Raw genomic sequence first — 14,953 nt, 5'->3', positions numbered from 1 at the left:
ACCCCAATAACTACCGTGGGATATGCATTACATTTACATTTACATTTAAGTCATTTAGCAGACGCTCTTATCCAGAGCGACTTACAAATTGGTGCATTCACCTTATGATATCCAGTGGAACAACCACTTTACAATAGTGCATCTAACTCTTTTAAGGGGGGGGTTAGAAGGATTACTTTATCCTATCCTAGGTATTCCTTAAAGAGGTGGGGTTTCAGGTGTCTCCGGAAGGTGGTGATTGACTCCGCTGACCTGGCGTCGTGAGGGAGTTTGTTCCACCATTGGGGTGCCAGAGCAGCGAACAGTTTTGACTGGGCTGAGCGGGAACTGTACTTCCTCAGAGGTAGGGAGGCGACAGGCCAGAGGTGGATGAACGCAGTGCCCTTGTTTGGGTGTAGGGCCTGATCAGAGCCTGAAGGTACGGAGGTGCCGTTCCCCACAGCTCCGTAGGCAAGCACCATGGTCTTGTAGTGGATGCGAGCTTCAACTGGAAGCCAGTGGAGAGAGCGGAGGAGCGGGGTGACGTGAGAGACTTGGGAAAGTTGAACCACCAGACGGGCTGCGGCGTTCTGGATGAGTTGTGGGGTTTAATGGCACAGGCATGGAGCCCAGCCAACAGCGAGTTGCAGTAATCCAGACGGGAGATGACAAGTGCCTGGATTAGGACCTGCGCCGCTTCCTGCGTGAGGCAGGGTCGTACTCTGCGAATGTTGTAGAGCATGAACCTACAGGAACGGGTCACCCGCCTTGATGTTAGTTGAGAACGACAGGGTGTTGTCCAGGATCACGCCAAGGTTCTTAGCACTCTGGGAGGAGGACAAAATGGAGTTGTCAACCGTGATGGCGAGATGCATGGAACGAGCAGTCCTTCCCCGGGAGGAAAGAGCAGCTCCGTCTTGCGAGGTTCAGCTTGAGGTGGTGATCCGTCATCCACACTGATATGTCTGCCAGACATGCAGAGATGCGATTCACCACTGGTTATCAGAGGGGGGAAAGGAGAAGATTAATTGTGTGTCGTCTGCATAGCAATGATAGGAGAGACCATGTGAGGATATGACAGAGCCAAGTGACTTGGTGTATAGCGAGAATAGGAGAGGGCCTAGAACAGAGCCCTGGGGGACACCAGTGGTGAGAGCAGTGGTGCGGAGACAGATTCTCGCCACGCCACCTGGTAGGAGCGACCTGTCAGGTAGGACGCAATCCAAGCGTGGGCCGCGCCGGAGATGCCCAGCTCGGAGAGGGTGGGAGGAGGATCTGATGGTTCACAGTATCAAAGGCAGCCGATAGGCTCTAGAGGATGAGAGCAGAGGAGAGAGAGTTAGCTTTAGCAGTGCGGAGCGCCTCCGTGACACAGAGAAGAGCAGTCTCAGTTGAATGACTAGTCTTGAAACCTGACTGATTTGGATCAAGAAGGTCATTCTGAGAGAGATAGCAGGAGAGCTGGCAAGGACGGCACGTTCAAGAGTTTTGGAGAGAAAAAAAGAAGGGATACTGGTCTGTAGTTGTTGACATCGGAGGGATCGAGTGTAGGTTTTTTCAGAAGGGGTGGCAACTCTCGCTCTCTTGAAGACGGAAGGGACGTAGCCAGCGGTCAAGGATGAGTTGATGAGCGAGGTGAGGTAAGGGAGAAGGTCTCCGGAAATGGTCTGGAAAGAGAGGAGGGGATAGGGTCAAGCGGGCAGGTTGTTGGGCGCCGGCCGTCACAAGACCGCGATTTCATCTGGAGAGAGAGGGGAGAAGAGGTCAAAGCACAGGGTAGGCAGTGGAGCAGAACCAGCGGTGTCGTTTGACTTAGCAAACGAGGATCGGATGTCGTCGACCTTCTTTTCAAAATGGTTGACGAAGTCATCAGCAGAGAGGGAGGAGGGGGGAGGAGGGGAGGAGGATTCAGGAGGGAGGAGAAGGTTGGCACCAAGAGCTTCCTAGGGTTAGAGGCAGATGCTTGGAATTTAGAGTGGTAGAAATTGGCTTTAGCAGCAGAGACAGAAGAGGAGAATGTAGAGAGGAGGGAGTGAAAGGATGCCAGGTCCGCAGGGAGGCGAGTTTTCCTCCATTTCCGCTCGGCTGCCCGGAGCCCTGTTCTGTGAGCTCGCAATGAGTCGTCGAGCCACGGAGCATCAAGAGCAACCTTGGGAAGATCCTCTGCATTATCATTAACAGCAGACTCGTGCATTTCCTCAATGAAAACAATGTACAGGAGCAAATGTCAAATTGGCTTTTTACCAAATTACCGTACGACAGACCACGTATTCACCCTGCACAGCCTAATTGATAAACAAACTAAAACAAAGGCAAAGTCTTCTCATGCTTTGTTGATTTCAAAAAAGCTTTCGACTCAATTTGGCACGAGGGCCTGCTATACAAATTGATAGAAAGTGGTGTTGGGGGTAAAACAGTTAAAATTGGCAAAAAACACACACATTTATTTCCACAGAGCCGTGGGGTGAGACAGGGATGCAGCTTAGGCCCCACCCTCTTCAACATATATGTCAACGAATTGGCGACGGCACTAGAACAGTCTGCCGCACCCGGCCTCACCCTACTAGAATCTGAAGTCAAATGTCTACTGTTTGCTGATGATCTGGTGCAGCTGTCACCAACCAAGGAGGGCCTACAGCAGCACCTAGATCTTCTGTACAGATTCTGTCAGACCTGGGCCTTGACAGTAGATCTCAGTAGGACAAAAATAATGCTGTTCCAAAAAAGGTCCAGTTGCCAGGATCCCAAATACAAATTCCATCTAGACACCATTGCCCTAGAGCACACAAATAAACTATATATACCTCGGCCTAAACATCAGCGCCACAGGTAACTTCCACAAAGCTGCGAACGAGCTGAGAGACAAGGCAAGAAGGTCCTTCTATGCCATCAAATGGAACATAAAATTTGACATACCAATTAGGATCTGGCTAAAAATACTTGAATCAGTTATAGAACCCATTGCCCTTTATAGTTGTGAGGTCTGGGGTTTGCTCACCAACCAAGAATTCACAAAATGGGACAAACACCAAATTGAGGCTCTGCATGCAGAATTCAGCAAAAATATCCTTTATGTACAACGTAAAACACCAAATAATTCATGCAGAGCAGAATTAGGCCGATACCCGCTAATGATCAAAATCCAGAAAAGAGCCGTTAAATTCTACAGCCACCTAAAAGGAAGTGATTCCCAAACCTTCCATAACAAAGCCATCACCTACAGAGAGATGAACCTGGAGAAGAGTCCCTTAAGCAAGCTGATCCTGGGGCTCTGTTCACAAACACAAACAGACCCCACAGAGCCCCACGACAGCAACACAATTAGACCCAACCAAATCATGAGAAAACAAAAATATAATTACTTGACACATTGGAAAGAATTAACAAAACAGAGCATGCTAGAATGTTATTTTGGCCCTAAACAGAGAGTACACAGTGGCAGAATACCTGACCACCTTGACTGACCCAAACTTAAGGAATACTTTGACTATGTACATACTCAGTGAGCATAGATAGCCTTGCTGTTGAGAAAGGCCGCCGTAGGCAGACKTGGCTCTCAAGAGAAGACAGGCTATGTGCACACTGCCCACAAAATGAGGTGGAAACTGAGCTGCACTTCCTAACCTCCTGCCAAATGTATGACCATATTAGAGACACATATTTCCCTCAGATTACACAGATCCACAAAGAATTCGAAACAACCCCAATTTTGATAAACTCCCATATCTACTGGGTGAAATACCACAGTGTGCCGTCACAGCAGCAAGATTTGTGACCTGTTGCCACAAGAAAAGAGCAACCAGTGAAGAACAAACACCATTGGAAATACTACCCATATTTATGTTTATTTATTTTCCCTTTTGTACTTTAACTATTTGCACATCGTTACAACACTGTAGACATAATACGACATTTGGACCTTAGTTTATTATCTACTTCACTTGCTTTGGTAATGTTAACATATGTGTCCCATGACAATAAAGCCCTAGAATTGAATTGAATTGAAAGAAAGAGCGGGTGGAACTAGGGAAGGATGGATTGATGGATGTGACAGCCATCTCTTCAAGTCTGTAGGATTATTCAGATGTATATGGTAAATGATAGAGAATGTAAATAAAAACAAAATGGTAGCCTATAAGATCAGCAATATAAGTAGTGTGACAATCTGTGTGGAATGTCTTTGGCAAGAGTTTACATTTTGTATGGATCGATTTTAAATGTAATGTTGACATTTCCAACCAGAAAATATCAATTTCTATGAATAATGTATCAACCATTAAAAAAAAACACAACATTTTCTTGAAGTGGAATGCTTTATTTCACAACACTTTATTATTATTTTTTTTAAATAAATTTTACCCCCTTTTCTCCCTAATTTTCGTGGTATCCAATCGCTAGTAATTACTATCTTGTCTCATCGCTACAACTCCCGTACGGGCTCGGGAGAGACGAAGGTCGAAAGTCATGCGTCCTCCGAAGCACAACCCAACCAAGCCGCACTGCTTCTTAACACAGCGCGCCTCCAACCCGGAAGCCAGCCGCACCAATGTGTCGGAGGAAACACCGTGCACCCGCCCCCCTTGGTTAGCGCGCACTGCGCCCGGCCCGCCACAGGAGTCGCTGGAGCGCGATGAGACAAGGATATCCCTACCGGCCAAACCCTCCCTAACCCGGACGACGCTAGGCCAATTGTGCGTCGCCCCCACGGACCCCCCGGTCGCGGCCGGCTGCGACAGAGCCTGGGCGCGAACCCAGAGACTCTGGTGGCACAGCTAGCGCTGCGATGCAGTGCCCTAGACCACTGCGCCACCCGGGAGGCTCTTCACAACACTTTTTAATCAAAACTGATAGACAGATTTGATTTTGTCTTGCTACACAAATGAAGCTTGAAGGTAACGGAATCTAAAGTTTATGACAACTCTTTCATAAAGTCAGTATCTTATCAAATTTAAAGGTTATGTGTATTAAATGAGTGAGACTTCAAATGCTGCTAGAACTGTGCTCAAAAGACAGAGTAAACACTAGTGATCTTCCTGTCCGGGTTGGCGCCCCCCCCCCCTTGGGTTTGTGCCGTGGGGGAGATTTTCGTGGGCTATACTCGGCCTTGTCTCAGGATGGTAAGTTGGTGGTTGAAGATATCCCTCTAGTGGTGTGGGGCTGTGCTTTGGCAAAGTGTGTGGGGGGGGTTATATCCTGCCTGTTTGGCCCTGTACGGGGCTATCATCGGACGGGGTCACAGTGTGTCCCGATCCCTCCTGTCTCAGCCTCCAGTATTTATGCTGCAATAGTTTGTGTCGGGGGGCTAGGGTCAGTCTGTTATATCTGGAGTATTTCTCCTGTCTTATCCGGTGTCCTGTGTGAATTTAAGTATGCTCTCTCTAATTGTCTCTCTCTTTCTTTCTCTCTCGGAGGACCAGTCCACCTGGTCGTGCTGCTGCTCCAGTTTTTACTGTTCTGCCTGCGTCTATGGAACCCTGACCTGTTGACCGGATGTGCTACATGTCCCAGACCTGCTCTCTAACTCTCTAGAGACAGCAGGAGCGGTAGAGACACTCTGAATGTTCGGCTATGTAAAGCCAACTGGCATTTACTCCTGGGGTGCTGACCTGTTGCACCCTCTACAACCACTGTGATTATTATTATTTGACCCTGCTGGTCATCTATGAACATCTTGGCCATGTTCTGTTATAATCTCCACCCGGCACAGCCAGAAGAGGACAGGCCACCCCTCATAGCCTGGTTCCTCTCTAGGTTTCTTCCTAGCCACCGTGCTTCTGCACCTGCATTGATTGCTGTTTGGGGTTTTAGGCTGGGTTTCTGTACAGCACTTTGTGACATCAGCTGTGGTAAGAAGGACTTTATAAATACATTTGATTGATTGATTGTTCAGCAATAATTTCAGTGCAAGCATTAGCACTTCGATAACGTTTGTGTCTATCATTTTCAGAGGATTGTAACGCTTCTCGTGGGCTGAAGGAAGGGTGGACCAAGGTGTAGCATTTAAAGTGTTCCTGATTTAATCCAAAAAACCAAATCGAACAAAAACAACAAACAGGAGACCGAAAGCGAAACATTTCTGTCTGGTGCAGACACAAAAACAGAAAACAACTACCCACAAAACCAACATGGAAAATGGCAACCTAAATAGGCTCCCTAATCAGAGACAACGAGAAACAGCTGTCTCTGATTGGGAACCAATTCAGGCCACCATAAACCTACAAACCCCTAGACCATACAAAATCCCCATAGATAAACAAAAACCCTAGACAAGACAAAAACCCCTAGACAATACAAAAACTAAACAAACCACCCCTGTCACACCCTGACCTAATCAAAAAATAAAGAAAACAAATATAACTAAAGTCAGGGCGTGACAAGGATAATATTAAGACAAAGAAACTAATTGAAACTCACAATCTTTAACCTTCAATAACAGGGGCAAACTCTGAGTGAAGCAGTATTCAATTTTTACTTTGAAAAGAGGAGATGTCATGAAGACTTGTATGGTAGTTGGTATTGTGTGAGTCTACAGTATTTAGCCCTTGACCTTTACGTTAGATTGTGTCTGTCGGTATCAAGATCAATGTCTTTATGTCAACACAGACAAGTTACATTTTAAACACAATCTCTAAAAGGTCCTAAAACATTATCCTAAGATTGCACTACCTTTGTTATTATTGCTTTATTGGTACACATATCAAAATATTTAACAAATGATTAGCTAATGAGTAGCACATCTGGTATGAAGTAGTATCAACAGATTAGTCATTGCTTGCTTTCATTTTCTAAACCCCTCTTACCAGCTCTCAATACTCTTTAGCCTTTCTCAAAACATTCTGAAGCTAAATTTCAAGTCCCAAAAATATATCGAATTTGTGCAATACCAGTATACAGTAAAAACAATACCAGTATACAGTGTATAGTAAAAACAATACCAGTATACAGTGTATAGTAAAAACAATACCAGTATACAGTATATAGTAAAAACAATACCAGTATACAGTGTATAGTAAAAACAATACCAGTATACAGTATATAGTGAAAACAATACCAGTATACAGTATATAGTAAAAACAGTACCAGTATACAGTAAAAACAATACTAGTATACAGTGTAGGGTAAAAACAATACCAGTATACAGTATATAGTAAAAACAGTACCAGTATATAGTAAAAACAATACCAGTATATAGTAAAAAGTAATGTCCCGTGTAGCTCAGTTGGTAGGGCATGGCGCTTGCAACGCCAGGGTTATCATGTTTTTACAAACAAGCGCAGCTAAAGTATTTGGAGGAAAACATATACTATTTGAACCGAAGTCCGATAAACATTGAAGTTAGACTGGGATTAAAACGAAATACTTTCTGCATTAAGATGGGTAAATTGAGGATAGGGGCGGGGAATGTAGGAACCTGATCCCAGATCTGTTTGTGCTGTCTTGTCAACTCCTATGGTCAACACTTACGGTCATGTCCTATGACCATAGGACTTTATTAGCAGAGGGTTACTAGTTGGCAGGGTCATATTGAATGAGGCGAAGCGCATCCTCATTGTCCATCACACCCTTGATGAACTCTCCTTCTGCAACTCGCTCTGAGGTGGGGAGAGAGAGCAAGAGGAAGAAACAGACAGGAATCATCAGGTTTATATTACAGTTAAAATGTCAATTCACGTTAATAAACAAGACTTTCTTTTCCTCACCATTGTCTTCCTTCTCAAAGAATGTCCAGAGTTTGTTGGCCCTCTTCTCCGGTGTGTTCTCGTCGTTGGGCAGCTCAGCCTGTTTATCCTTGGGAATTAGCTTGAAAATAGCCTGTTGGGTAACATAAAAATGGTATACCTTCAATCACTGAACACAAACAGCGTTTATTAGAGACAGGCTTCTATTTGAGCCAGGTGTTTATTTCCTTAATACTCAATAAAATGTTGAAAAGACTACCACACTGTTTATTGTGACAAGTATGACCAGTATAAACATTATAATAACAAATCCATGGCAGATCAGACTTGCAACGATTAGACTGCCTATCATACGCACCCCATTTCGCGCTTCAACACCATGGAGAACGGTACCGGGGATATTGCGTTTTCTTTTTGGTGACGCAATGGCGAGCAACAATGACAGAATTTTGTACAAATGTTTTTAATGACCATGGGAATATCAGAGCTGTGTCCATGCTAATCTCGTAAACAATTCATTTCAACCTGGTGTTTATTTGAAGCAGGTGTTTATTTGCTGAAATGTGTTTGATGCCCGGCTATTAAAAAGGGACAGACGGCTATTTGAGATTTTTCGTTTAATTGAAGTTTTATGGTATGTCACTTTCATCGGTTATTCTGTAACATGGGAGATTTACTGACAAATATGTAAAGCAAATCCTGCCGACTACGCCAAAATGTCAAGTTCATTAATGTTGTCCAACACAAATAACTATTATTATGGAACCATTTTTATCCACATTCACTTTAGGAATTAATACAAGCGGCGTGTTGTTGTGAAGTGTTTGTGAAAGGATGTCATGGATATTCTCTCAACCTATATAAACTATAATACACCAGATCACTGCAGTGAGAATATATCCTTACAACACCCCAATCCTGTTCTTTTTAATCTTCTCATAAAACCATTTTCCAGGGCTGATTATTTTAAAAGAGCGATTACTGTAGAACATTGATGTTTGTACTATGAAATGATCAAATGATAATCTTTAAAGGTAATGTAAGGCTAAAGAAAACGTATCGCTCCGAAGCATTGTCAAAAACACATACTGTATTCTTTCCTGAACAATGTAAATGTATGAAATAATCAGGTACCATTCACATGGAAATAAAAATGTATTTGCGTTCTGTGAATATACAGTGCATTCGGAAAGTATTCAGACCTGTTGACTTTTCCACATTTTATGTTATGTTACAGCCTAGTTCTAAAATGGATTAAATAAAACCATTTCCTCAGTAATCTACACACAACACCCCATAATAAAAAACAGAAATACCTTATTTACATATGTATTCAGACCCTTTGCTATAAGACATGAAATTGAGATCAGATGCATCCTGTTTCCATTGATCATCTGAGATGCTTCTACAACTTGATTGGAGTCCACAAATTCAAATTCAATTGATTGGATATGATTTGGAAAGGCACAAACCTGTCTATATAAGGTCCCACAGTTGACAGTGCATGTCAGAGCAGAAACCAAGCCATGAGGTCGACGAATTGTCTGTAGAGTTCCGAGACAGGATTGTGTTGAGGCACAAATGTCTGCAGCATTGAAGGTCCCCAAGAACACAGTAGCCTCCATCATTCTTAAATGGAAGTTTGGAACCACTAACACTCTTCCTAGAGCTGGCCGCCCGGTCACACTGAGCAATCGGGGGAGAAGGGCGTTGGTCAGGGAGGTGACCAAGAACCCGATGGTCACTCTGACAGAGCTCCAGAGTTCCTCTGTGGAGATGGGAGAACCTTCCAGAAGGACAACCACCTCTGCAGTACTCCAGCAATCAGGCCTTTATGGTAGAGTGGCCAGACAGAAGCCACTCCACAGTAAAAGGCACATGAAAGCCCGCTTGGAGTTTGCCAAAAGGCACCTAAAGACTCTCAGACTATGAGAAACAAGATTCTCTGGTCTGATTGAACCAAGATTGAACTCTTTGGCCTGAATGCCAAGCGTCTCGTCTGGAGGAAACCTGCCACTATCCCTACGGTGAAGCATTGTGGTGGCAGCATCATGCTGTGGGGATGTTTTTCAGAAGCAGGGACTAGGAAATAGTCAGGATCGAAGCAAAGATGTACAGAGCAAAGTACAGAGAGATCCTCAATGAAAAACTGCTCCAGAGCGTTCAGGACCTCAGACTGGGGTGAAGGTTCACCTTCAAACAGGACAACAACCCTAAGCACACGGCCAAGACAATGCAGGCGTGGCTTTGGGACAAGTCTCTGAACGCCCTTGATTATATTGGTTTTGAGGGATTTCAAATGTTAGCATCCACCATTTATAAATATTATTCCCATCTGAACCCTAGTTTTGATTAAATCGCATTGTGTTCCCATGGCTTGTAAGGAATCAAAATAACATTGGAGATAAAAAAGGTGGTACAAAAAACACTAAATCACATTTTAGTGTTTCAACTGTAAACAGGGAGATTAAATAAAGATTAGAGCCTAAGGACTGGTGTGAACTGGCAAATCAGCAGCAGCTTGTTCTCATTTACAGTTCACATCGACTCAGTTTGTTTAGAAGGATTTTTTGTTTTTATATATACACTGAACAAAAATATAAACGCAAAATGTAAAATGTTGGTCTCATGTTTCATGAGCTGAAATAAAAGACCCCAGACATGTTCCATACGCACAAAAAGCTAATATCTCTCAAATTCTGTGCACAAATTTGTTTACATCCTTGTTGGTGAGCATTTCTCCATTGCCAAGATAATCCATCCACCTGACAGGTGTGGAATATCAAGTAGCTGATTAAACAGCATGATCATTGCACAGGTGCACCTTGTGCTGTGGACAATAAAAGGCCACTCTAAAATGTGCATTTTTGTCACACAACGCCATATTTGTTGATAGGGCATGCAATTGGCATGCTGACTGCAGGAAAGCCCACCAGAGCGGTTGCCAGAGATTTGAATGTTCATTTCTCTACCATAAGCCGCCTCCAATGACGTTTTAAAGAATTTGGCAGTAGGTCCAACCAGCCTCACAACCGGAGACCACGTGTATGGGGCAAGCGGTTTGCTGATGTCAACGTTGTGAACAGAGTGCCCCATGGTGGTGGTGTGGTTATGGTGTGGACAAGCATTCGCCACATTATTATGGTTGTGCGTAATAAGGAGCGCACGCGCCTCAGTGTGCGTCGAAATCGGCCTATGCTTTGTGACCTGCACTCCACGCTTTGGAGTCAGAATGTTGAATAAGATTAAATTATTGTTCGTTCCATGTATGCATGGTGTTGAAACAAACACAATTGCATTTTATCGATGTCAATTTGAATGCACTAAAATACCGTGACGAGATCCTGAGGCCCATTGTGAGGCCCATTTTTTTTAAAGGTATCTGTAACCAACAGATAAATATCTGTATTCAAAGTCATGTGAAATCCATAGATTAGGGACTAGTGAATTTATTTCAATTGACTGATTTCCTGATATGAACTGTTACTCAGTAAAATCAATGAAATTGTTGCATGTTGTGTTCTTTTTTGTTGTTGAGTATATATATATAAACCACTACTATCCCAAGCAAAATAAGGTATATGGTGTTTGCCATTGGTCACATTTACATGGCAAAGCACTGACTGTTCAGATATTGGTTGGCAATATTGTATGCTTCATCATGATCGCTATAGGGTGGGGCACTCACTGTCATTCTTTAGCATATATCTGGCTCGAAGGGCCATATAAGAAATGAAAAAATAAATGAAAAAAGTTTTTAAAAAGATTTTAATTTGGACTAAAACGTTATTCACGATTTTAGTATTCAACCTCCTTTGCATGTTTGGACAAATCATACATTTACTTTCAGACAGCCATGGAAGATAATCGCACAGTGAGTGTCACGTACATCTTGACCTGCAGCCCGGTGTTAAATGGCTAGCTAGATAGCGGTGCGCGCTAGTAGCGTTTCAATCGGTGACGTCACTCGCTCTGAGACCTTGAAGCAGTTGTTTCTCTTGCTCAGCAAGGACTGCGGCTTTTGTGGAATGATAGGTAACGATGCTTCGAAGGTGATTGTTGTCGATGTGTGCTGAGGGTCACTGGTTCAAGCCCAGGATGGGACGAGGAGAGGGACGGAAGCAATTCTGTTACACCAGGACACACCGAGATGTGTCTTTAAATCTTAAACACTGTTTAATCTCAGTCCCCATTCTCTCCTAACCTACATTTATCCCTCCTTCCCTAATTCCCTCACTCCCTCCTACACCCTTTCAGTTTAAGCTCAAGGCCCGATTATGATTATAGTGGAGTGGTATCAGTGCTTGAATTCATCTGCACCACAGGCACATTGACACTATCGCAGAGGCAAAACAATTTATCCCTGCCTCCAGGTCACTGTAGTGCTCCCTGAGACTCCACAGCAGAAGTGAGGTGCCAAAGCAATGAATTGTGAGATATTGGTGTTACCACTTTCTTTGTCAAATGGAAACTGAAGATTTTTTGATTGAACATTCTATTTTTTGGCTTAGTTTGCTCATGTTGCAAAGTGTTAAATTATCCTATGGTTGAGAGCCATTGATGTAAGCGTCGCCCATTTCTGGGTAAAAGGTTTGTGTGTAGAAGTATGTAGAAGTATCAGGGGTCAAGTATTACATCTTAGAAGATCAAACAGAGCTTGAGGCTTATCCCTCCTCCATACTGCCTGAGAGCCTAACCACAGCCCCTCCCCCATCTCTGTCAATCACCAAGTAGTACAACCATGTGACACTTGATGACCAGAACCAACCTCACACAGCTTTAAACCTTAACGCCCTCAATGCCAATACAGAGGCCTAGATTAAGGCTGGTTTGGATTTAGATGACAAGCATCAGTCAACAGGATTAGTTTCTAACATGCATGTCATCTCTATTGATCTATCTATCCACCCACCCATCCACTCTCCGTTTCTCCTCCCACTACTTACGCTGCAGATCTCGGTCACTTCCGACTTGGTGATGTATCCGTTCTTGTCCACGTCGAACAGCGAGAAGGCCCACTCCAGCTTCCTGGTGGTCTTGCCCGTGGACGTCAGGTGCAGCGCAATTATGTACTCCTTGAAGTCCAGAGTGCCGTCGTCGTTGGTGTCGAAGGAGCGGAAGACGTGCTGCGCGTACGTCTGGGCGTTGCTCTCGGGGAAGAAGCGGCTGTAGATGACCTCGAACTCCTTGGGCGTGATACGTCCAGAGGGACACGACTTCTGGAAGCTCTCGTACCACTGGGTGATCTCCGTCTCAGTGAACTTGGTGCTGAGCTTCAGGTCTTCCAGGATCTCCTTGGAGACGGCGCTGCTCTTGGCGTTCCCCATGTTATGTTTCCAGGTGAAAGAAATAGCCCCCTGTTGTGTCTTTTAAAGGGCAAATGTATATCAACACGGACTGTGATGTGTGTTTCTTTTGTACGTCCCGACAATGTACGATATCCAGAAGCTGGGAGGCTGGGTCCTTCTCTCTGTATGCAGGCTTTTCGCTTGACCCCTTGAAAAGCAACTCTAAATTAAAATAGGAATGAAGTAATTTAATAAGGTTATTCCAGTCTAACAAATCGCAGAGTGGAGTTCAATGTCTTTAATATTTTAATCTTTCATCAAGAAAACTATCTGGGCACAACGGGCCATCCATAACTAATTGCAGTAGTGTATCCAGCATGTGACGGGATGACAGTTATTGTAGACATGAACCATAATCTGTGCTCTGTGATCTTCGTCTAGTAGGCATAAAATACCCATTCCTAATCATAGGGTCTAGGATACAGGCTACAGTCAGCTAATGAGTTTACACACGCACGCAACACACTCACACGTGCACACACACACCTGAACAACATCCAGGCTCTCAGTTCTGTTTGTCACAATCAGAGGAGGCTGGTGGCAGGAGCTATAGGAGGGCAGGCTCATTGTAATGGCTGGAATGGAATAAATGATCAAACAAAGAAAGTCTCACATTCCATATATATATATATAACCTCCCAGTAATTTATTGGGTAAAAAAAAAAAAAATTCAGCATTCATTTGCCTTCTTCAGGGTAATGTCATGAATGCCTGGGCCAGGTTATGTAGACAAACAGTGCAATTAATGCAACCAATGACAAGGGGTGTGTCGTAATTGCTAGGTTGATCATATTGAATTGAGCTAAACTGTTAAAAGACAATAGCCTACAGCATATTGAATATATTATGCCATAATTATTCAATAAATTACTGGGAGGTTATATATATGGAGTGTGTGGCTGTTGTTTTATATAGCTTATTCACCGTTAGTCAGCACCTCTACACTAAATAATTTTCTCTGGGTGTGTGCCAGCTCATGCTTTTTATTGGAATGGAATAAATGAAACGGGGTCAAACGTGGTGTCCATATGCCTGATACCGTTCCATTAATTCCATTCCAGCCATTACAATGAGCCCGTCCTCCTATAGCTCCTCCCACCAGCCTCCACAGATCACTGTGCTAACATACATAGGCAACTAAAAACATCATACTGAAAACCTGTGGGTATTCCTTTGATCTATGACTCAAATATGGACTAGCATACATTCATGGTAATACAACTTTAACATGGCTGTAATGTGTAGTAAAGCAAAGGTGTACATGAGACCATTAGAAGCTTCAGAAGTACTAAAACAGAAATTAAAACTATGGGTGAAATGAGTGCAGTATGTTGAGTAGATACTAAAAACGAGAAAGTCCATATTAACCTAATGCTTTTAGAAAGGAGTTCCATTCAGTCCATTTAGAAAGCAAACTGAAATTCCAATATCAATTCCAATCTTCCACATACAATTGAAGGGAATTTAACGCATCCCTGCTCCAAAAATGCATTTCCTTGGAGTACAGCTAGAACTATAGACAGAAACAAATAAGGAAAGACATAACTAAAGATGAATTCAAACGCTTACCTGTGTGAGTGACTCAGAGAAGACAAGTCAAGATAAAAGTGATATTCATGGTCAGCGGAGAGCAAAGTGGGACTCCGCTACACCTGCCGGCTGGGCTAAGTCAATTATACAGGATTCTTAAGGCGCTAAGCCACAAACGCACCCAAATGAACTTCTTATCTGCTTCTTTTTGTTTCTCGATCATTCCATGCCTACACGTTAGCACACACAAAATATATTTTATGTAATGTCCGTGTAATGTCGTAATATGTCCTGATTTTTCTATTGCCCTGTCTTAACAAGCAAAGTTCAAACAACTTTAATCAATTCAATTATTTTTAATATTTTGCCGGTGAGCATTTTATCCACATAGGTTGCTGTGTAGTTATTGACTGTAGC

General features: G+C 43.4%; 1 protein-coding gene across 1 annotated transcript; it reads right to left on the bottom strand.

The window, feature by feature from the left end:
• Nucleotides 1-7,252: 7,252 nt before the first annotated feature.
• LOC111955211 (visinin) lies at nucleotides 7,253-14,663 on the bottom strand. Its single transcript, XM_023975359.2, has 4 exons — nucleotides 14,576-14,663; nucleotides 12,605-13,168; nucleotides 7,680-7,791; nucleotides 7,253-7,571 (listed from the first exon to the last, which is right to left on the bottom strand). The coding sequence occupies exons 2-4, from the start codon at nucleotides 12,983-12,985 to the stop codon at nucleotides 7,486-7,488; spliced, it is 579 nt and encodes a 192-aa protein (XP_023831127.1). The 5' UTR covers nucleotides 12,986-13,168; nucleotides 14,576-14,663; the 3' UTR covers nucleotides 7,253-7,485.
• Nucleotides 14,664-14,953: the final 290 nt, after the last annotated feature.

This window comes from Salvelinus sp. IW2-2015, linkage group LG30, assembly GCF_002910315.2.
Source record: "Salvelinus sp. IW2-2015 linkage group LG30, ASM291031v2, whole genome shotgun sequence".
Classification (NCBI taxonomy): Eukaryota; Metazoa; Chordata; class Actinopteri; order Salmoniformes; family Salmonidae; genus Salvelinus; species Salvelinus sp. IW2-2015.
This window is presented reverse-complemented; position numbering and strand designations above follow the sequence as displayed.